Source organism: Nomascus leucogenys, chromosome 10 (assembly GCF_006542625.1).
Source record: "Nomascus leucogenys isolate Asia chromosome 10, Asia_NLE_v1, whole genome shotgun sequence".
NCBI classification, from domain to species: Eukaryota; Metazoa; Chordata; class Mammalia; order Primates; family Hylobatidae; genus Nomascus; species Nomascus leucogenys.
Window position 1 is genome coordinate 29,869,017 of NC_044390.1, and position 24,520 is coordinate 29,893,536.

The following is a 24,520-nucleotide window of genomic DNA, read 5'->3' on the forward strand; positions in this document are numbered from 1 at the left end:
TAAGGTTGGTTTTTGGGTTTTTTCTTTCCTGGATTGTATTAGTCCAAAAGAACTAAATTAGGGTACTTGTGCTGTACCAAAATGGTAATTATAACAGACAGTATTAGAATTACTGAATTAACAATGAGAAAGAGAGAAGTGTATCTGTTACGTGGATATATGGGCCAGCCTGGATACACAACAGAGTAGTAACCTGTGAAACAAACATAGAATATCCTCTTAGACATTGTTCCTCATAATGCATTGACAGAATTCACATAGCTCTTAATGAAACAATTTAAGATTGATGTACGTACGTTTGACTTGGTCTCGCTGTCGGTTAACTGTAAAGTTAAGGAGAAGAAAGAAAAAAAATTAAAAGGGTAGGTACAGGTGAGGGTTTTATTTCAAAAAGTTAAGTCAAGTCTTTAATTATAACCATTAACTTGCTTTGGCTTTATTGCAGTGACTTTCCAAGTTTAATTATTCAAAATTTTTTGAACTGACTGAATTAATTTGGTATTTTTAAGTTGACTTTTTATATAAACTTCATAAACCTTTTATAAAAAGGAAACTATACCATTACTATAAATGGAAAATCATTTTACACATCATAACTAGCAGGTAATAAAATTTAAAAAATAAAAAATATTAGAATGTGACAAATTTATTAAAATATATTTCTAAAAATAAGTTTCTTCCTGAGAAGAATGATACTGTTTATGATGAGTCCCTAGTGAAAAGACAGTGACCTCTCTTTCATCCAGTCTAGTATGTCACTAAATCATCATTACGATATTTGACTATCAAGTCGTTAATTACTCGCCACCTTTCACTGAGCTTTATTCAAATTTTGACATTCAGAGCACTGGGAAGAAATAAATTCCACAACTGCCTTTAGCCTTCTGGATACTTTCTTTTATGAAATAGAAACCTTTTCCACACCAGTTCTGCAGCAGTCGCTATTTATTAGATGTTTGTGGTAGAACCCATCAATCATCTGGTCCTCTGGGCACTTATGAGCATCCCTGGTCTTCATACCTGTGAGTGGGCTTTGTCTGTGGTGAATTACTGTAAAGATGCTACCCTCACTTTTCTTGGCAGTTATATCCATGAAATCAAGAGTGTGATGTTCTAGTTATTTTTTCTTATATATATTTTTAAATGTTCAATATTCAACTATTGAAACAAATGTACATCTGTGAACTAGCTAAAATCATCTCATGTACCACTAGTATGTCCAGCACATTTTGTAAAACAGTCCTGATTTGGCCTCCAAGGGTATTTATTGAACTACCAGCAGTATCTAGGAGACCACGAAGGAGTTTATGCTCCATTGCTTGCCATAATTTGTCTGAGATGGAATCTGTTAAATAAAAGCTTTTATCCTCTAACCTTTACCTTCATCAGACCTTATAAAAGGTCAAATGGTGATTCTTAAGTTTTTTAGTCACAAATCTTAGTTACTCAGTATTAGTGCGAAGAGTAGAATACTTTCAAGTAAGCCTAAACTTACACATGAAAACAAATAACATAAATCTAGCTTTGAGAATAGGAAATTAGTGACAAGATCAATCTGCAAGATGTCAAGCACTTATCTGAAGTAAATGGGTAATGAGTTTCACATCTTATAAAAACAAGTTAGCGTGTGTTTTCTCAAGAGTCCAAGGGTTTTAATTATTGGACTACAGCTTTAATCTTCTAAATGTTATTCCCCAAGATTGAAGATCATCTGAAGTTAGATCACCACAGATCAAAAGCTAAAACCAGAAGTATTTTTGTCATTGTGGTGGTGGTAGTGTTACTAATTGCCTGGATTTTTAAAGGGAAACATTTTTTCATTGGATTGTTTCTCTGAAAAAAATAGAATCAGAAACTTGACCAAAGTCACAGTGGTCGAACTGGAAATTGCACCGAAACTTGACATACTGTTTATAAAATCCATAGTTTTAGCCTTTATGTATACTGGTTAATTTGGAAGGAACAAATATATATGTTTTGAAGTGCTACAGCAATGTGAAAGGAAGAATTTAGTGAATATGTTGATAAACTTGATATTAGCTGCATTGTGGCTACATGTTACTTCACAAGAGTGATATGAGTGAAATAAAGAATGATTGGACTGGGAGAAAAATGGCTCAGAAAACTTTGCAAAAGTACTATTATATGTAAAGATAAGTATTCAATGGGAAGGAGGAGAACAAACAATTTAATAGATAGAATTTTATAATTTTAGGCCTGGAAGGGACTTTAGAAAACAAATGAGCGATGGAACACTTTTTTCCAAACTAAATTTCATGCAGTGAAACTTGGCCCACTCTGTCCTTCCCCTATTCTGAGCACCCTACTCTAGCCCGGCTGCTCTGAGTTCAGTTTGTTACAAATATGGACACAAAAGTACCACAGGATTTGCACAGCTTAATTGAAGTTTCCCCTTCACACCATGGTAAAAATAAAAACATACTGGAATGGAAGGGCTTGTGTCTAGAACAAGAACCAGAAATAAACTCTTGGCCAATTACTAATATTTCAAAATCACAAAGCAGAATTTTGCTTGGATGTTTCATAAAACATCTTTGGAAATTTACCTGCTTGCAGCTTCTACATTTCTTCATTAAATGCTGTCTGGCTAATAAAAAGTGCTATGTTGCAGCTTTATTTTATTTTCATTTTTTGGTGATAGACCCTCACTGTGTCACCCAGGCTGGAGTGCAGTGGCACAATCTCTGCTCACTGCGACCTCCACCTCCCGGGCTCAAGTGATTCTCCTGCCTCAGCCTCCTGAGTAGCTGGGATTACGGGCGCCCACCACCACACCCAGCTAGTTTTTGTATTTTTAGTAGAGGGGGGTTTTACCATGTTGGCCAGGCTGGGCATGGTGGCATGGTAATCCCAGCTACTTGGGAGGCTGAGGCAGGAGGATCACCTGAATCCGTGAGATGGAGGTTGCAGTGAGCCGAGATTGCACCATTGCACTCTAGCCTGGGCAACAGAGCAAGACTCTGTCTCAAAAAAAAAAAAAAAAAAAAAAAAAAGCAGAATTGTTTGTTTGGATGACTTGTTATACTTATTTTTGATCTTACTGAAATAAGCAAATCTTAGGAGTCTTAGTCTGCAGTTTCTGACGGTTTTTTGTTGTTGTTGTTTGACCAATTAGAACTAAATAAAAAGAATGTGATTTTCACATTTAAATTTATCTTAAACGTATTCCTAGAACAGAAAGCCATTGGTTTAATTGCTACTTGATGCCACTTTCCTTGAAGATAGCCATTAGGATAAAACATGGTTTCATTGTTAATTCTGTAGAAAGTTATATCTTACTGTTAAACGATTCTATTGGTAGATCCTTCCTTTACTCACCACAGAGATTGTCCAAACACTTGTCATTATTGGGGCAGGCACTGCAGGTGGCTCCTCTCTTATATGGCCAAGTTGGGTAATTGCCTCTGTAAAGTAGAAGAAGGATGTCCATTAGGAGTTTTTTGATTTTTTAAAATTGCAATTTACTATGAATCCTTAACTAAATCCAGAAGAATAGTGAAGTACAAAGGTTCAGAGAGTTGGTAATAGAAGTGAAGACAGGACGGCAGAAATAGAAGGCTGCTAATATTTGCAGAGTTCATTCTATGTACCTATGTCTATGAACCTGTTTTAATCTGCATCCCATTTAATTGTGACAGCTCTGAGAGGAAGTTATTCTTGTTTTACAGATGAGACAAAAGATGTAAGAGATGCCTTTAATCACAATTTATACATTTCAGAGTCAGAGGAAACCTGGATTTGACTCCAGGGCTGTGCTCCCTCTCTTTACCTACCCTCTGGCCTATATGATTACTGCCATTCAAAAAAACTGTCCATCTTAGAAAAGCTATGGTGACCCACATTCAATCTTCTCAGTTGGTCAGCCCTCTGTAATTTTCACTGGATAGGAGCCATTTGGCTGGTGCCTTCCAAAAAAATAATAAATAATGGCATGGAGGAATTTCTAAAGTGCAAATTGTTTTCACATGCAAGATGTGATATGAATAATAGCTACTAATTAGTGAGCACTCCCCATGTGCTTGTCTTTGTTCTAAACAACCTTGAATGAAATAATCTTCCCAAAAACCCTATGAGGAAGTTACAGTTGTCTATTTATCCCCATTATAAAGCTAGAGGCTGAGTCACAGAGTATAAGTAATTGACCAAGGTCACAGACTAGAAAGGGAAATAATATCCAAGCATTTTATATCCCCATAAATATCCTCATAGTAGTAATGGGGAGAGGCTGCACATTTCTCTCAATGACCTGCCATCGCACTAATTTTTTTTGGAACTCTGCTTTTGGAAAAAGTTCTAAACTTTTTTATGTAATTGTACCCTTTGGCAGTCTGGTGAGGCCTATGGGCTCTTTCTCAACATAGTTTGTTGTTAAATGCATAAAATACATAGGATTATAAAGGAAACCAATTAAATTGAAAATATCAAAATGTTTAAAACAAGATTTGTGATAAAGTAATATGTGCTTCTCTAAAGATCTACTAGGGGGCTATTAGTTTCAAAGTAGTGATGAACATAAACTATATTTTGAGATCTCTACAGCAACTGGAATGTGGTATGAAAATATCTGATATTTACAAAGATGATACTGCTAAGTCAAAGTCACGTTTATTGCTAATATGATGGTGGAGTGTTGTCTTCATTCATAATGAAAGGAAATATTTTTAATAGAGGTTAGTGAAAATAAAAATAAAACTTTTTTTCTAATCACAGTTTATGGTCCTCCTTTCCCCAACACTCTACGATTACCTCCAAAGTTGAGAACTCTCCCCTTAGACACACAACTTTATAACGACACCTTATTTCCAACCCCAAATCTATGTACTTATCTCATTTTGCTCCAAATTTTAAGTTGCTTCAGAAATTAAATTTACCCTGTGCTTACTCTGCACCATGGAAAAAAGATAATATAGTAGAAATTCTGATAGCAATTTCAAAAGATTTCCAAAATAGACATTAGTCATTGGAATGTCTTTCATTGTTAATAAGCACAGTATTAAGTGGTTTAAGTTCTAGAATGATTTTAATAAAATCATTTATGATACTTAGTTGTGCATTCCAAACTGTAAAGGAAAAGGTAAAAAATGCTACTTAAAAATAAGCTAAAAACCAAGATAGTTGGTGAGGTCTATGGAAATGGTAGTATTCATCTTGGGAGAAACATGCTACTGGAAAGGCCTGGATTTGTCTAGATGGGAGTCATTAAGACTGTGGGACCTAAAGTATTCAGCACAGTAAAGCAACAGGACATTTCAGTGTTTTCCCTGGTAGCCTGAGAGAGAAGAGGGTTGGGGTTCTGGGACCCAGGGAAAGACCGAAGACAGATCTTTAAAGAAAAAGATAAATATGGGTAAGGGTCCCTAAGGCAGTGATGGCCTAAGCACACTGGTACTATCTTGACTATCTTGTGGTCAAAGTTATTTCCTCTTCTGTGCTATAATCCTTTCCTCCACTAATCCACTCTGAGTAAAGATCTGTTACACACCATACCCTTGTTCATGGTGCCCCGGGGAAATGAAGAAGAGAGTGTTACAGGCAACTGGAAGATTAAGCATTCCAGACCCCATTCTGAGGTATCCTCAGAAATATTGAGGAGGATACTGGACTTCCTAAGATTATGTGGAATGGGGGCCTACAACTTTTTCTTTGTATATAGGAAAATAATACCTCAGAGGGCAGAGGGCAAAGGGAAATGAAGACATTCCTAACTGGTCTCTGTGTTTTACCTTTTATGCTCCTCTAATCCATTTTCCATCCAGACTGATTTCCAAATTTAAAGGTCTCATCGCTCCCCTGCTTAATATACTTGAATGACTTCTTATGTAACCTTTGTCATGATCTAAAAGTTCCCGCTAGATCTGCAACTGCCTTCCTCCCCAGGTTTCATCTGTTTAGCGGACCGAGGGCACCGGTCTCTGTGGTTTAAACTTGCCAAACTTTTCTTCACGGAAGTTTTGCTGTTCTTTTCTCCACTAGACAGCTGTTCCAGAAGTTCTTACGTCTGATTCCTTCTCATTCTTCATGCCTAAGCTTAAATATATCACAGGAAGCCCTTCCCTGATTATTTTAAATAGGGGCCTTGCCTATTGATAGTTTCTATTACAGTATTATTTATATTTCCTTAATTGCCCCTATAATGATGCAGTTATTTTATTTGTATTATCTGTTTGCCCCATAAATATTACTCTCATAAAGACAGAGACTGCCCTGTTCTCCTTTGGAGCTCAGTAAACAAATATTTGTTGAATAAATGAATATTTGAAGTTAGTCTTTATGGAAGCATTATAACTTTGGTTATAAGCTTTACAATTTAATATTGTTTATAACTGAAGATAGCCGGGCGCGGTGGCTCACGCTTGTAATCCCAGCACTTTGGGAGGCGGAGGCGGGCGAATCACGAGGTCAGGAGATCGAGACCACGGTGAAACCCCGTCTCTACTAAAAAATACAAAAAATTAGCCGGGCGTGGTGGCGGGCGCCTGTAGTCCCAGCTACTCGGAGAGGCTGAGGCAGGAGAATGGCGTGAACCCAGGAGGCGGAGCTTATAGTGAGCCGAGATTGCGCCACTGCACTCCAGCCTGGGTGACAGAGCGAGACTCCGTCTCAAAAAAAAAAAAAAAAAAAAAAACTGAAGATAAATGAGTCTAAACCAGGAAAATTTACATTTGTACTTTAATGAAAATCACGAATACTTATAAAACATTCACCATTGCCAAACATCATATATACCTAGTATTTTACAAAGCTTTCTCTTGTCACTTTTCATGGCTACTCTTAAGTGGGGGGTGCTGTTATCCTGATCTATTGGAGGTTAAACTGAGATTCAGAGTTAACTTGCCCAGGGTCACACAGTAAATTAGCTGTATCTTAACCATTAAAAATGTCATATGAGGCCAGGTGTAGTGGCTCATGCCTATAATCCCAGCACTCTGGGAGGCTGAGGCAGGTGGATCACTTGAGCCCAGGAGTTGGAGACCAGCCTGGGCAATACGGCAACACTGTCTCAACAAAAAATTAGCTGGGCATAGTGGCATGTGCCTGTAGTCTCAGATACTAGGAAGGCTGAGTTGGGAGGATTGCTTGAGCCTGGGAGGTTAAGGCTGCAGTGAACCATAAGCAAGCCATTGTACTCCAGCCTGGGTGACAGAGTGAGAGACCCTGTCTCAAAAAAAAAAACAAAAACAAAAAAAGTCATATGAAAAGTTACCAGTAACTAAATTATGGCTTTGTCTAGTTTTTTCTGGGTTTTCTTTATTTTCCGACTCTAAGATATTAAGTCAAAGCTGTCATCTTCTGAATGACACTTGCTTTGTCTCCTCCTTCATACCTACAGCACTCAATCAGAATATCGAGCATGTCTTCTGCACATTACATCAGAGAAATGGCTTTCTTTCAGCCAATCTCCAGGAATCCAAAAATTCAAAGGCAACAAATTAAAGATCGCTATATATATTGCAAATGGTTAAAAAACTTTAAACAATTTCTATAAATAAGAAAATCTAGTAGAAAAAATGGTCAGCCCACATGATTCACAGAAAAAGGAATATAAATAGACAATTATGTGAAGAAATTTATAATTACTAGTAATCACAGAGATGCAAAAGAAAACAAATGCCAGGGGTGGAGCCAAGATGGCCGAATAGGAACAGCTCCAGTCTCCAGCTCCCAGCCCGAGCGACACAGAAGACTGGTGATTTCTGCATTTCTGCTTGAGGTACCGGTTTCATCTCACTAGGGAGTGCCAAACAGTGGGTGCAGGACAGTCGGTGAAGCGCACCGTGCGCGAGCCGAAGCAGGGCAAGGCACTGCCTCACTCGGGAAGCACAAGGGGTCAGGGAGTTCCCTTTCCTAGTCAAAGAAAGGGGTAACAGACAGCACCTGGATAATCGGGTCAGTCCCACCCTCATACTGCGCTTTCCCAATGGGCCTGGAAAACGGCACACTAGGAGATTGTGTCCCGCACCTGGCTCGGAGGGTCCTATGCCCACGGAGTCTCGCTGATTGCTAGCACAGCAGTCTGAGATCAAGCTGCAAGGCGGCAGGGAGGCTGGGGGAGGGGCGCCCGCCATTGCCCAGGCTTGCTTAGGTAAACAAAGCAGCCAGGAAGCTCGAACTGGGTGGAGCCCACCACAGCTCAAGGAGGCCTGTCTGCCTCTGTAGGCTCCACCTCTGGGGGCAGGGCACAGACAAACAAAAAGTCAGCAGGAAATTCCAGAGACTTAAATGTCCCTGTCAGACTGACAGCTTTGAAGCAAGTAGTGGTTCTCCCAGCACACAGCTGGAGATCTGACAACGGACAGACTGCCTCCTAAAGTGGGTCCCTCACCCCTGAGCAGCCTAACTGGGAGGCACCCCCCAGTAGGGACAGACTGACACCTCACTCGGCCGGGTACTCCTCTGAGACAAAACTTCCAGAGGAACTATCAGACAGCTGAATTTGTGGTCTCACGAAAATCCACTGTTCTGCAGCCACCGCTGCTGACACCCAGCCAAACAGGGTCTGGAGTGGACCTCTAGTAAACTCCAACAGACTTGCAGCTGAGGGTCCTGTCTGGTAGAAGGAAAACTAAAAAACAGAAAGGACATCCACACCAAAAACCCATCTGTACATCACCATCATCAAAGACCAAAAGTAGATAAAACCACAAAGATGGGGAAAAATCAGAGCAGAAAAACTGGAAACTCTAAAAAGCAGAGCACCTCTCCTCCTCCAAAGGAATGCAGTTCCTCACCAGCAATGGAACAAAGCTGGATGGAGGATGACTTTGACGAGTTGAGAGAAGAAGGCGTCAGACGATCAAACTACTCTGAGCTACGGGAGGAAATTCAAAACAATAGGAAAGAAGTTAAAAACTTTGAAAAAAAATTAGAAGAATGGATAACTAGAATAACCAATGGAGAGAAGGGCTTAAAGGAGATGATGGAGCTGAAAGCCAAGTTTTGAGAACTACGTGAAGATTGCAGAAGCCTCAGTAGCAGATGCGATCAACTGGAAGAAAGAGTATCACTGATGGAAGATGAAATGAATGAAATGAAGCAAGAAGGGAAGTCTAGAGAAAAAAGAATGAAAAGAAATGAACAAAGCCTCCAAGAAATTTGGGACTACGTGAAATGACCAAACCTACGTCTGATTGGTGTACCTGAAAATGACGGGGAGAATGGAACCAAGTTGGAAAACACTCTGCAAGATATTATCCAGGAGAACTTCCCCAATCTAGCAAGGCAGGCCAACATTCAGATTCAGGAAATACAGAGAACGCCACAAAGATACTCCTCGAGAAGAGCAACTCCAAGACACATAATTGTCAGATTCACCAAAGTTGAAATGAAGGAAAAAATGTTAAGGGCAGCCAGAGAGAAAGGTCGGGTTACCCACAAAGGGAAGCCCATCAGAGTAACAGCTGATCTCTCGGCAGAAACTCTACAAGCCAGAAGAGAGTGGGGGCCGATATTCAACATTCTTAAAGAAAAGAATTTTCAACCCAGAATTTCATATCCAGCCAAACTAAGCTTCATAAGTGAAGGAGAAATAAAATACTTTACAGACAAGCAAACGCTGAGTGATTTTGTCACCACCAGGCCTGCCCTAAAAGAGCTCCTGAAGGAAGCACTAAACATGGAAAGGAACAACCGGTACCAGCCACTGCAAAAACATGCCAAATTGTAAAGACCACCAAGGCTAGGAGGAAACTGCATCAACTAATGAGCAAAATAACCAACTAACATCATAATGACAGGATCAGATTCACACATAACAATATTAACGTTAAATGTAAATGGGCTAAATGCTCCAATTAAAAGACACAGACTGGCAAACTGGATAAGGAGTCAGGACCCATCAGTGTGCTGTATTCAGGAAACCCATCTCACGTGCAGAGACACACATAGACTCAAAATAAAGGGATGGAGGAAGATCTATCAAGCAAATGGAAAATAAAAAAAGGCAGGGGTTGCAATCCTAGTCTCTGATAAAATAGACTTTAAACCAACAAAGATCAAAAGAGACAAAGAAGGCCATTACATAATGGTAAAGGGATCAATTCAACAAGAAGAGCTAACTATCCTAAATATATATGCACCCAACACAGGAGCACCCAGATTCATAAAGCAAGTCCTGAGTGACCTACAAAGGGACTTAAACTCCCACACAATAATGGGAGATTTTAACACCCCACTGTCAACATTAGACAGATCAACGAGACAGAAAGTTAACAAGGATAGCCAGGAATTGAACTCAGCTCTAAACAAAGTGGACCTAATAGACATCTACAGAACTCTCCACCCCAAATCAACAGAATATACATTTTTTTCAGCACCACACCACACCTATTCCAAAATTGACCACATAGTTGGAAGTAAAGCTCTCCTCAGCAAATGTAAAAGAACAGAAATTATAACAAACTGTCTCTCAGACCACAGTGCAATCAAACTAGAACTCAGGATTAAAAAACTCACTCAAAACCGCTCAACTACATGGAACTGAACAACCTGCTCCTGAATGACTATTGGGTACACAATGAAATGAAGGCAGAAATAAAGATGTTCTTTGAAACCAACGAGAACAAAGACAAAACATACCAGAATCTCTGGGACACATTCAAAGCAGTGTGTAGAGGGAAATTTATAGCACTAAATGCCCACAAGAGAAAGCAGGAAAGATCCAAAACTGACACCCTAACATCACAATTAAAAGAACTAGAAAAGCAAGAGCAAACACATTCAAAAGCTAGCAGAAGGCTAGAAATAACTAAAATCAGAGCAGAACTGAAGGAAATAGAGACACAAAAAACCCTTCAAAAATTAATGAATCCAGGAGCTGGTTTTTTGAGAAGATCAACAAAATTGATAGACCGCTAGCAAGACTAATAAAGAAGAAAAGAGAGAAGAATCAAATAGATGCAATAAAAAATGAAAAAGGGGATATCACCACCGATCCCACAGAAATACAATCTACCATCAGAGAATACTACAAATACCTCTATGCAAATAAACTAGAAAATCTAGAAGAAATGGATAAATTCCTTGACAAATACACCCTCCCAAGACTAAATCAGAAGAAGTCGAATCTCTGAATAGACCAATAACAGGTTCTGAAATTGTGGCAATAATCAATAGCTTACCAACCATAAAGAGTCCAGGACCTGATGGATTCACAGCTGAATTCTACCAGAGGTACAAGGAGGAACTAGTACCATTCCTTCTGAAACTATTCCAATTGATAGAAAAAGAGGGAATCCTCCCTAACACATTTTATGAAGCCAGCATCATCCTGATACCAAAGCCAGGCAGAGACACAACCAAAAAAAAGAATTTTAGACCAATATCCTTGATGAACATTGATGCAAAAATCCTCAATAAAATACTGGCAAACCGAATCCAGCAGCACGTCAAAAAGCTTATACACCATGATCAAGTGGGCTTCATCCCTGGGATGCAAGGCTGGTTCAACATACGCAAATCAATAAATGTAATCCAGCATATAAACAGAACCAAAGACAAAAACCACATGATTATCTCAATAGATGCAGAAAAGGCCTTTGATAAAATTCAACAACCCTTCATGCTAAAAACTCTCAATAAATTAGGTATTGATGGGACGTATCTCAAAATAATAAGAGCTATATACGACAAACCCACAGCCAATATCATACTGAATGGGCAAAAACTGGAAGCATTCCCTCTGAAAACTGGCACAAGACAGGGATGCCCTCTCTCACCGCTCCTATTCAACATAGTGCTGGAAGTTCTGGCCAGAGCAATCAGGCAGGAGAAGGAAATAAAGGGTATTCAATTAGGAAAAGAGGAAGTCAAACTGTCCCTGTTTGCAGATGACATGATTGTATATCTAGAAAATCCCATTGTCTCAGCCCAAAATCTCCTTAAGCTGATTAGCAACTTCAGCAAAGTCTCAGGATACAAAATCAATGTACAAAAATCACAAGCATTCTTGTACACCAATCACAGACAGAGAGCCAAATCATGAGTGAACTCCCATTCACAATTGCTTCAAAGAGAATAAAATACCTAGGAATCCAACTTACAAGGGATGTGAAGGACCTCTTCAAGGAGAACTACAAACCACTGCTCAATGAAATAAAAGAGGATACAAACAAATGGAAGAACATTCCATGCTCATGGGTTGGAAGAATCAATATCGTGAAAATGGCCATACTGCCCAAAGTAATTTATAGATTCAATGCCATCCCCATCAAGCTACCAATGACTTTCTTCACAGAATTGGAAAAAACTACTTTAAAGTTCATATGGAACCAAAAAAGAGCCCGCATCGCCAAGTCAATCCTAAGCCAAAAGAACAAAGCTGGAGGCATCACGCTACCTGACTTCAAACTATACTACAAGGCTACAGTAACCAAAACAGCATGGTACTGGTACCACAACAGAGATATAGATCAATGGAACAGAACAGAGCCCTCAGAAATGATGCCACATATCTACAACTATCTGATCTTTGACAAACCTGACAAAAACAAGAAATGGGGAAAGGATTCCCTATTTAATAAATGGTGCTGGGAAAACTGGCTAGCCATATGTAGAAAGCTGAAACTGGATCCCTTCCTTACACCTTATACAAAAATTAATTCAAGATGGATTAAAGACTTACATGTTAGACCTAAAACCATAAAAACCCTAGAAGAAAACCTAGGCAATACCATTCAGGACATAGGCATGGGCAAGGACTTCATGTCTAAAACACCAAAAGCAATGGTAACAAAAGCCAAAATTGACAAATGGGATCTAATTAAACTAAAGAGCTTCTGCACAGCAAAAGAAACTACCATCAGAGTGAACAGGCAACCTACAGAATGGGAGAAAATTTTTGCAACCTACTCATCTGACAAAGGGCTAATATCCAGAATCTACAATGAACTCAAACAAATTTACAAGAAAAAAACAAACAACCCCATCAAAAGGTGGGCAAAGGACATAAACAGACCCTTCTCAAAAGAAGACATTTATGCAGCCAAAAAACACATGAAGAAATGCTCATCATCACTGGCCATCAGAGAAATGCATATCAAAACCACAGTGAGATACCATCTCACACCAGTTAGAATGGCCATCATTAAAAAAACAGGAAACAACAGGTGCTGGAGAGGATGTGGAGAAATAGGAACATTTTTACTCTGTTGGTGGGACTGTAAACTAGTTCAACCATTGTGGAAGTCAGTGTGGTGATTCCTCAGGGATCTAGAACTAGAAATACCATTTGACCCAGCCATCCCATTACTGGGTATATACCCAAAGGACTATAAATCATGCTGCTATAAAGACACATGCACATGTATGTTTATTGCGGCACTATTCACAATAGCAAAGAGTTGGAACCAACCCAAATGTCCAACAATGATAGACTGGATTAAGAAAATGTGGCACATATACACCATGGAATACTATGCAGCCATAAAAAATGATGAGTTCGTGTCCTTTGTAGGGACATGGATGAAACTGGAAAACATCATTCTCAGTAAACTATCACAAGGACAAAAAACCAAACACCGCATGTTCTCACTCATAGGTGGGAATTGAGCAATGAGAACTCATGGACACAGGAAGGGGAACATCACATTCCAGGGACTGTTGTGGGGTGGGGGGAGGGGGGAGGGACAGCATTAGGAGATATACCTAATGCTAAATGACGAGTTAATGGGTGCAGGAAATCAACATGGCACATGGATACATATGTAACAAACCTGCACATTGTGCACATGTACCCTAAAACCTAAAGTATAATTAAAAAAAAAAAAGCAAAAAAAAAAAAAAAACAAAAAACAAATGCCATTTCCATCAAATTAGAAAATACTAAGAAATTATAATACCTAGTACTGATGGTGAAATACAAATTGATATAATGGTGGAATGTAATTTGGCAATATGTACTTAAAACAAAAATGGTCACAGTCTTTATGTGCTAGTATCTGAAGGAATTATAGGGGAATGGAAGTGACTGAAGATATATATACGAGGTTGTTCATCATATATTAAATGAAAATATAGTGAACAATCTAAATTCTTCAACAGGATGGTGGTACCATCAAGAGCATGGACTCTGGAGCTAGACAGCCAAATCAAATTCCATCAGTGATAGTCACTAACTGTAGGACTTTGGGCAGGTTGCTGACCCCGTGTGTGCCTTGCTGTTCTTATTTGCCAAACAGGGGTAGTAATAGCCATCTCATAAACTTTTAGTGAAGATTAAGTTAATATATGTGAAGCACTTTAACAGTGCTGAGAGCATTGTAAGCATTATATAAACAATCTATCATTTTTATGATTAAAATCACTTACAATTTTGATAAGGGGAAAATTTTTCACAGCATAATTTTAAATGAAAAATAGAAAATGTGTATTTTCAGTATGATCAGTTTTCTAAATATGTGTATGACACAAGCACACATATGTAAGTTTAAAGAAAGTAGGAGGAAGGTGTGTTCCCTGTTTCCCAAAGTGGGAACTATATCTGTTTTAAAAACAACTGTCAAAAGTAAATGAAATAGGTTATATAAGTTGAGGAATTTGTTTTGCTTTGAAAATTGTGTAAAATTGCCAAGTTTTTAATAAACCAATAAATATAACATCAGTTCTTCCACTTTGTGGTATTATTACCGTATACAATTTATGTCCCTGACGAACATTTTAGTCTTACCACTCTTAAAAATATGTGCGTATGTATTTAGGTAGTATATATAAAGGATGTACACAAACACACACACACCCTCTCTCTCTCTCCAAGAAAAATGTACCAGAATGTTAATGAAGTATATCTCTGGGCAGAAGAATTAAAGGTTATGTTAATTTTTTATTTATACTTTACTATCCAGATTTTCTATAATGGAGAGGAATACTGCTAAAATGATTTTTTGTTGTTGTTATTTGGGGATGTTTCCTATAAACCGGTTGATTCAGGCACTTACCCTGGTCCGTAGTTGCATATGAAATGTGCTCCATTGGAAAGAGCATCAAAGCCAGAAACTTTAGGGCAAAATTGAACTGCGCAGCCAACTTTGTAACTATCTGCCCAAACAACCTGAAAGGAAATAAGGATTTTTAACAGAGAGAAACCATAAGATAAACATTGGGTATGATTAGGTCTTCATAAACATGATGAAGTATACCACTCTAGTTAGAGTGCTTAAAACCCAGGAAGGTTTAGATGCTCAGAAATCAGCTGGATAGACCTGTAGTTACCATTATTGTGGGGTGTGTGTGTGTGTGTGTGTGTGTGTGTGTGTGTATGAAATAAACGATAAGATAATTTTTGACAGTACAATGAAGAAATAAAACAGGGTAATGCAATAGTGAGTGATTGCTGGCGAGGTGATGCTGATTTAACTTGGGTGTTCAGGGAAGACATCTCTGAAGAGGAAGCATTTGAACCGAGACTTGGACAACGAGGATGCAACACTCAGGACAAACATTCAGGAAACAAACAATGGAGGAAGAGCATTCCAAGCAGAGGGAACACCAGGGAGAAAGGCCCTGAGATGGAATTTGCTTGACATTATAGAATGGCAGGAAGAAAGCAAGTGAAGCCAAGATCTGATGAGTTGGGGAGAGTTATAAGCAATGAGGTCAAAGGCAGAGAAACCGATCACGGAGATTCTTGTGAGTGCTATGTTCTTTTTCATGTCTTAGATCACGTTGGTGGTTATGAAGTGAACGGACTGAGAACAGCAAGGGAAACAGGAAGCAGGTAATTTTGGAGGCTGTTTCAATGGTACAAGAATGAAAAGATAGTGACTCACAGGTGGGTGATGCCAGTGGAGCTCCCAAGAATGAATCAGGTTCATGGCTCAGCTTAGAGGTAAAGCTAAAGGAAATTTGTTTTGAGTGTAGGATAAGAGGGGAAGAGATAAAAGTTTTGGTTTGGGGCTTGAGAAACATTTACTGAGATGGAGAAAACTAGGGAAGGAGGAGGGTAGGTGGGAGCATGGGCAGGGGTTTTGTTCAGAACATGTTGATTTTGAGATGCCTATTAGACATCAAGTGAAGTTTGACTTGGTGGCTGCAGTCCAGAGGACAGGGTAAGGCTAGAGATGTAAATCTGGAAGACATGGGGGCAAGATTAGATCACACAGGCAAATATAATAGATCAAGTAAATGAGAGTCTGGGATAATGAAAACAAACACAAAACCAGCCTGCAAAACAGACTGAAGGAGGGGTCAGTGATGTAGGAGGGAAGCCAAGAACAGAGAGACCTGCGCTGTTACATGGGATCCAGCACTCAAAAGAGCCCCATGCTTGGTTTAGATCAGTGCTGTCACATATTTTAGCACCTTTAGTGGTGCTTTTCTCTTGCTTTCTGAACAAAAGATTCCACATTTTCATTTTGCAATGGGCTCCACAAATTCAATTATATAGCCCATCTTGACCAAGAGTGTTTGATGTCACAAAAGCCTAAAGAAGAAAGTATTTAAAGGTGGATACAGCCAGCAATTAAATGTACTCCTTTTTACAGCAGTACCAAATTACAATTTAAATTATTTTTTACTCATAAGTTTTTGAGCAATTTTGTCATAAGAACTGTGCTAAATACAGGGGACACAAAAATGAATGAGCTAGAACCAGTGGGTACATTCACAAAACTTAGAAAAAAAGCAGTCATGAAACTCATCAGGTGAGAGTTTGACCACTGTGAATAGGAAGTGGAAGATGCTAAGGGCATGTATGGGATGGTGCCTTTCTCTGAAGAAATGAGGTGGAGCTGGAGCTGGGATGAGCTGGTCTGGAGTCTTCCAGCAGAGGGCAACATCCTGTGTGATCCCAGGGTGGGATTCACCCATTCACAGAACTGAAAGAAAAGCCAGTGTGGCTGCAGAAAACAAAGAAGTTACTTTAAAAATAAATGAAGTTCGCTCCCTGTATCAGGTGTTTGAACTAGAGGAACTCCATCTTGGTGGTGTGTTTTTTTTGTCATTTTGTTGTTTTGTTTGTTTTTGAGACGGAGTTTTGCTCTTGTTGACCAGGCTGGAGTGCAATGGTGCGATCTCTGCTTATTGCAACCTCCGCCTCCCAGGTTCAAGCGATTCTCCTGCCTTAGGCTCCCAAGTAGCTGGAATTACAGGCATGTGCCACCATGCCCAGCTCATTTTGTATTTTTAGTAGAGGTGGGGTTTTACTATGTTGGTCAGGCTGGTCTCAAACTCCTGACCTCAGGTGATCTGCCTGCCTCGGCCTCCCAAAGTGCTAGGATTACAGGCGTGAGCCACCATGCCCGGCCCTAACAACTCCATCTTGAATAGGGGCTGAGGATGAGACCTACTGGGCTGCATTCCCAGACGGTTAGGCATTCTAAGTCACAGGGGAGATAGGAGGTCGGCACAAGATACAGGTCAAAGACCTTGTTGATAAAACAGGTTGCAGTAAGGAAGCCAGCTGAAAGCCACCAAAACCAAGATGGCGATGAGTGTGACTCTGGTGTCCTCACTGCTACACTCCCATCATGACAGTTTACAAATGCTGTGGCAACATCAGGAAATTACCCTATATCGTCTAAAAAGGGAGGGCATGAATAATCCACCCCTTGTTTAGCATATCATCAAGAAATAACCATAAAAATGGGCAACCAGCAGCCCTTAGGGCTGCTCTGTCTATAGAGTAGCCATTCTTTTATTCCTTTTCTTTCTTAATAAACTTGCCTTCATTTTACGGACTCACCCTGAATTTTCTCATGCGAGATTCAAGAACCCTCTCTTGGGGTTTGGATCCTGACCCCTTTCCTGTAACACCTGGAGGGAGAATAGGAAGTGAGGCAAGAGGGGAGCTGAGGTTGGATCTCAGCTTCTCCAAGATTTAAAGGTGTGCTAGAGGTGGGGACGTGACTAGGGAGATGGTGGGCAGAATGTGGGCTGCCTTCTCCTTGGTTTGGCAACTGGAGAGGGTACCCTCCTTTGGCAAGGGAGAGTGTACTTCCCTACTCCATGATCTAAAAGGAGTGCTCCCTAGAAACATTTCTTTATCCCCAGGAACCCCCTGCAGGGAACTCCAGCCTGAACAGGCAATGAATCAGCTTAGGCCTCTGTCTCACTGCGAAAGCCCAGCTTTATAAGGGTTGTTAATCCTCAGGTTTGATCGTTAAACTTCTACTTTCTGATCAGTTTTATTTTTAAAATTTCTTAGTTTTATTCATATATCTCAAAGTGATTTTACATGGGGTCTTTTGTTTAAAATGATCTTGAGCCTGTCTCAAACCTACTGAATGCCAGTCACTGGAGTTGCTTTTGGAGTCTGCATTTTAACAAGTTCCTCAGGTAATTCCTATGCATGCTGTGTTCAGTGCTGTCTTTATTCCTTTATTGTCACCTTGGCTCATTTTACATTTTTATCCTTTGGTCTTCGAGCACTTTCTTCTGTAGCATTGTTATATCAAAGTATTCTTAATCTTTAGATCCCTTCCGCATTTTAATACTTTTTCCTCAGAAGTGTGCAAATGTTAGTTACCATTTTGTGTGTTTTAGTTGGCCTCTTTTTTTAGAAGTCAGGTTTATTAGGGTATAATAAAGATACAATAACATTTATGATTCTTAGGTGTACATTTCTACGAATTTTGACAAAAGAATACAGTTGTGTAGCCACTACCACATTCAAGATATAGAATATTTTTATCGCCCCAGGAAGTTCCCTTGAGCCCCTTTGTGGTGAACCCCCACCCCTAGACCCCAGCAGTCATTAATCTGTTTCTGTAGTTTTGCCTTTTCCAGAATATTATACTAATGGAATCAGTCTAAATATAGCTTTTTGACTCTGGCTTCTTTCACTTAGTATAAGCATTTGTTGTATTCATTTGTAGTCACCGCTTTTTATTGCTGAGTAATATTTATTACATGGATGTAGCACAGTTTATCTATCTTTCCAAGTCAGTCTCTTTTTAAAAGCTTCATGGTCACTCTGGTTTTTGGTTAAACTTGTGGGCTTTGGAGCCACAAGGCTTGAATTCATATTCAAGCTTTGCCACTTACAGTGTGACCTTGGTCTTAGGTTCCTTATCTATTAAATGAGGATAATAACAATACCAAGTCCATAGGCCTATTTTGAAGTTTTAAACGAGCTTCTGGAACATAGCCAGCACTCAGCAAATATTCTTGTTTCATTCCCTTACCACTAAGTTTCTTATGCTTAAAAATTCTTAACACTTTAATTTTTTTTTATCAGGCAGGTTTCTGTTGTATGTTTACTTACTATAGTAAACAAAAAACCATAATTATAAGAACTACTCATTTTTGAGAACTTAGGTGTACCATTAAGCATTTTACATGTGACATCATGTTTAATCCTTATAACAACTCAATAAATAAGTGTTATTGCTCTTACTTTTGTAGGTAAAAGATTGGAACCTAATTCTGCCTGGCCATGAAGTACTGTGAGGACAGTCCATGCCCTCAGCAAGATGTTTTAGTGTTTTCTCTTTTAGCAAGCTCTTCAGAACCAGGAACCACTCTTTATACCTTTCTTACAAAAGCACTGCACCTGGGGAACCCAGAGGGGAGGAAGATGTCTCGCTTATAGGCCCACAACCGCTTCCCACCATCTTTCCCTTTCAATTCTCTGTATGAGCTCTTCTGGTTCATTATCAGGAGTATGGTAACATTGTAACATATATGAAACCTACTACAGAAATTGTGAAACGTCACATTTCCATGGTTCTACGAGAGTATAAAAATAAAGATATCAAGAGGGTGGGAGGAGGCAGGAAGAGTAAAACTAAAATAAGATCAGTAGCGCCATCTAGTGGGAAATCCTAGGACTATCAAACCCAAGTAATCTGCTACCCTGCCCAGATACTTTAATCAAACTATTTCTAAACTTTATAAAGCTGAACTGTCAGCAACAGAATGTCAAATTTGAATCATCGTACATTTTATACACCAACATTTTTCCTCAATGCCAGTCTATTTCCAGTGAAGACAAAGCTAAAGTGTTGAATGAATACATCAAGAAATATCATACATTTTGTGAGGAGATAATGGGTCTGAATCTATTTTCTTTATTCTGTACAACCTCCCATCATCAGCCAAAATCTGCAAATAGCTTGATTGTTGAAGAGAAGAAGAGGATAAGTAGGAGGCCGTAATATCCACTTAAAGTAACTGTCCAGCATGAATTTAACACAGCAATTGAGTAGTTTTGAGTCCCCCAGGAAGATTTCTTGTCATGATGAAAACAGAGAGTTTTTCACCTAGCTGTCAGATCCTTCTTCCATTATAATTGTTGGAAAACCAGCTCATGTAAGGGATCTACCCTTTGTTCAGTGCCCACTAAATACTAGTATTTTATTAGATAATTTATACATATTTGTCAGGCCTCTGAGCCCAAGCTAAGCCATCATATCTCCTGTGACCTGCACATATACATCCAGATGGCCTGAAGTAACTGAAGAATCACAAAAGAAGTGAAAATGGCCTGTTCCTGCCTTAACTGATGACATTACCTTGTGAAATTCCTTCTCCTGGCTCAAAAGCTCCCCCACTGAGCACCTTGTGACCCCCGCCCCTGCCAGCCGGAGAACAACCCCCTTTGACTGTAATTTTCCATTACCCAAATCCTATAAAACGGCCCCACCCCATCTCCCTTCGTTGACTCTCTTTTCGGACTCCGCCCGCCTGCACCCGAGTGATTAAAATCTTTATTGCTCACACAAAGACTGTTTGGTGGTCTCTTCACACAGACGTGAGTGAAATTATTATTTAAGCCTTCCAACATATCTAATATCTGAACCTCAACTCTTCATCTTACCAGCCAAATGACATCAGGGGAGCAACTTATTAACCTCTCTGTTTATTCACCTGTGGGTAATACCATTAACATCTCCTTAATAGATCTGTGGTAATAATTGAATGAGGTCTTCAGTGTAGAGAGCTAAACACTATGCCCATTTAAAACGTGATTGCTGCTGCTCTATCTTCTCAGCCCAGGGGGTTCTTGGACATTCTCCCCATGATGAGTGTCCCTCTTCTGAAGTGGGGGTAGAATGTAGTGGTCTCTTAAAGAGGACCACTCATGTTAGGATCACTGAGCTTGGGTTTTAATATCTGTATGTATGGGACTGGGTTTGAGAAAATGAATTTTCTCGTGACCAAAATATTAGCCCTCCTTTTTTCCCTTAGATGTAAGGGGAAATTTTACAAGTAAGCTCAGTTAATTTTGGGAGGGCCATCTGTGAAATCTCAGGCATTTATGACATAAATTCAAATTTTCTCTTCTTTCGATTTCCTGGAATGGTGAACATGGAGTGTCTTGTGTATTGACCATGGTTTAGGAGTCTGTTGTCAATTTTACAGTCTTTTGACCTCTATATATTTGGCATGCTGAGCTTCTGCCATTGATCTAAAGTACCAGGCCCATTCATACACATTGTATACTTTCCACACCTTGCTGAGAATTCTCTTCCCTTTCCTTTTCATCTGAAAAACTCCCACTCAGTTTTCAAGTACCAATTCACATGTCTCCTGCAGTGTGAAGCTTTACACTTCCTTTTGGCTGGATAAGTTGCTCACTCTGTCCTCCTTGCTCACATGGCACTTTGTCAGCTTCTCTAAATTGTACTAGCCAAACACTGTCATAATCCATTTACACATAAGTCTCTCCCAAAAGGTCAGTTCCTGAGAGTCAGGGACCATTCCCAGCTGTATTTCTCCTCCTTCCCTGGCTCATTCCCTATTTCTCCTCACTTCCACTTCTCCAAAATTGTATCCCAATAAAATGTTAGCTCATAAACTATTGTCTCAGGCTCTGTTTTCCAAGAATCTGGACTAAAACATATCACTAGTGCCTGTTATAGGGTAAAAGCTTAAACACTAATAAATAAATGAAAGTAGGCGCCCTCCAACTGACAATTATTTCTGAGTATTTAAATACTGCAGTGCATAATAGTACAAGTACCACTTGTAGGCTATCTAGATTTAGCTGTCTTCTCCCCTAGGTCTTGCTGGAATCCAAGGAAACTTATTTCCTGGTTAAATTTATTTGTAAATGTAAACCAAAATTGTTAGTTTATGAGGTAAATTTAGGAGAAATTCATTTTACTCTTATAATACTAATTTTTTGTAACTGCACTAAACTTGGTTCATCTGTAACACCACGAATGAGATCACAGGCTTTGTAAAGGCTGAGCTGGAGTGAGGGAGTTTTTCTAACATCATGTTGCTCCTTAAAACCACCTAATATTTCAATGTAACTGCCTTGGTAGAAACGTTTTTGCCTTCATACCCCATTTCAACTGATTTTTTGTGCCCCCAAACAGTCAATTATAGGTTAAGTACCGTAAGTTATTGGTTTGACAAGGATGGCCAGGAAGTGACAGTAAATAAACAAAATGTGACCAGGAGAGGAAGACAGCGATTATGACAGATGCTTCCTAGGGAGTTGTTTCTGTCACGCTGCAAATGTGAGGTAGGGTTAGGGAGCCAGAATCAGCTTGAGTAAAAATTTAAAAAAAAACTCAATGGGTGGCTCTGAATGTGGCTACTGGGACTAATAATATGGATTCTGGGGGCAGAATACCCTCAGAATGGTTCATATAAGTTTACACATTGGCCTCTCTGCTGGCCTGGGACTGACTTTTTCTCCCTCCTTGTGTAGCACCGTGCGTGGTGCATAGTGCATGGCACATAGTAGGTTTTCAGTCGATATCTGAGAGAATGAGAGGTTGTGGAAGCATCAGTTCTTATCGATGTTTCTGTCTGAGAGGCTTGTTTCTTCCAATTTTATAGTCCCAAAACAATTGCCTCAAATTTCATTTAAAACTTATGCCAGCTGGAGCCTGAAAATCCTTTCACTCATAAGGTTCTTTGATTTCTCACAAATGAAATAAAGTCCTATGGGAGAATAGCTGTTACGGAAATTGTTCAAAGCCTGTCCATGTTGGTGGGCCTCACATATTACCTATTATGTGCTTAGTTCACACAACTAAACTTTTCAAGCACTATTTTCTCTGTTATTGGAGTCTGTTCTATTTATTATTTTTAAAGTAAGTCTGTAACTCCCTTATATTTACAGGTATACTAGCATACTATACATTTTCTTAACCTCATAGTACAATTTTCTCCTCACACTTGAAAAGACAGTTTCAAGAAAATATAGGGCAGATCCTTACCTGAGTGTAGTGGCCACAGACTTTTTTGCATATCCGAGTCTCGAAGTCATAGTCCTGGATTTCGTCATACCAGTTTGTGATGGCGGAAGACACAGAAAAGATGGGCACAGACCCAGTCCAGATGTTCTCTCCCAGGGAAGTGAAGTTTGGGTGCAGTTTGTGGGGTGGCTTCAGCCGTGTATTATGTGAAAACCGGCAATTGCTGGCCCATGCTTTTGCAATTTGGGCTAGTGCTGGGTCCCAAGTCTGCAAAAATAAGTATTAAACAATAGGGGGTTCATCTAAAATGTAACTGGGGCGAGTACAGTGGGAATTTGAATGGAAAACGAGGTGAGATAAGGAGAGAAGATACCACTGCATATGAGTCCTCTATAAATATGGTCTTCAAGCACTGAGTAGGGCTGGTAGGAAACGTGATTATTTAGTTTCATGGAATTTAGAATCTAAGTGAGGAAAACTGACATTTCACTGAAGGCTAATTATGGGCAAAATAGTGTGTGCCGTGTTTCACAACATTATTCCATAACCGCAACAGCCCATATCCTAAGAAGTTCAGAAAGGTTAAAAACCAGCTTAAAGCCACGGATCTGAAATTCAATCCCAAGCCTTACTGAATCAAAATCCCATCCTTTCCCCAGATGCCATTCTGCCTACCTGAGCAACTCAGTACTTTGTCAGCAACAAAAAAAGTAAATTTAGAGGCAAAAACCAAAAGAAAACCAAATCACAAACATAAACAGGGAAGAAAATAACAAAAAGAGAAATAAAATCCACTGAAAACCAGAAAACAGGAAGTGTCCAAAAAGAGAAGTAAAATGTGCTGTGGCAGTTGCTTATAACAACAGTTGAGTAGACAGAGCTAAACTGGATGTGTTTTGATCACAGACTGTGAATTTACTGCATACATTAATCACAATGAAAAAAATCATTCAGGATTATGAAGGTATTAACACCAAAGTTAAACACATTAGTTGTTTCTGACTGACTTACGCCACAATTAATGATATTTTCCTTACCATGTATAGCATATCACTGGCTGTTGGTTTCACCTCTGATCGGAACTTGTTATGGATTCTAACGCAGTCTTTGATGAAATCTTCATTTTCGATATCTGGCAAAAGATTTGCTGTGTGTGAATAACTGGAGACAAAAGAAACCATCCAGGCTATTGTAGCAAGTGTGACACGCATGCTTTGTCTGGCATGGAGCCTTGGGAGGCTGCAGTCCAGAGCCGCCGCAGTTTCTGAGAGTGTGATTGCCTGAGTGCTCAGCCCGCAGCTTTGCAAACCTAGCCGACTTCAGCTTTGAGAAAACAGAACAGAGCATGAGTTCATCACTAGTTTTAAGAAACGGGTTTCTCCATATATGGTGTGCAGCTCACTTTGTGTTCT

At 39.5% G+C, this 24,520-nt stretch overlaps 1 protein-coding gene across 1 annotated transcript; it reads right to left on the reverse strand.

Moving 5' to 3' along the window:
• Window positions 1-2: 2 nt before the first annotated feature.
• On the reverse strand, window positions 3-24,520 carry GLIPR1 (GLI pathogenesis related 1). The gene is made up of 6 exons (XM_003259563.3): window positions 24,146-24,520; window positions 23,130-23,375; window positions 14,952-15,064; window positions 3,340-3,425; window positions 297-323; window positions 3-193 (listed from the first exon to the last, which is right to left on the reverse strand). The coding sequence occupies exons 1-6, from the start codon at window positions 24,317-24,319 to the stop codon at window positions 39-41; spliced, it is 801 nt and encodes a 266-aa protein (XP_003259611.1). The 5' UTR covers window positions 24,320-24,520; the 3' UTR covers window positions 3-38.

Excerpts from the sequence above, each read along its gene's own strand:
- GLIPR1 (XM_003259563.3), bottom strand. The coding sequence starts at position 24,319 with ATGCGTGTCACACTTGCTACAATAGCCTGGATGGTTTCTTTTGTCTCC. Across the intron at positions 3,426-14,951 it reads ATATGCAACTACGGACCAGG|AGGCAATTACCCAACTTGGC; the intron begins GTAAGTGCCTGA and ends TCTACTTTACAG. Across the intron at positions 324-3,339 it reads GTGTTTGGACAATCTCTGTG|TTAACCGACAGCGAGACCAA; the intron begins GTGAGTAAAGGA and ends TTAACTTTACAG.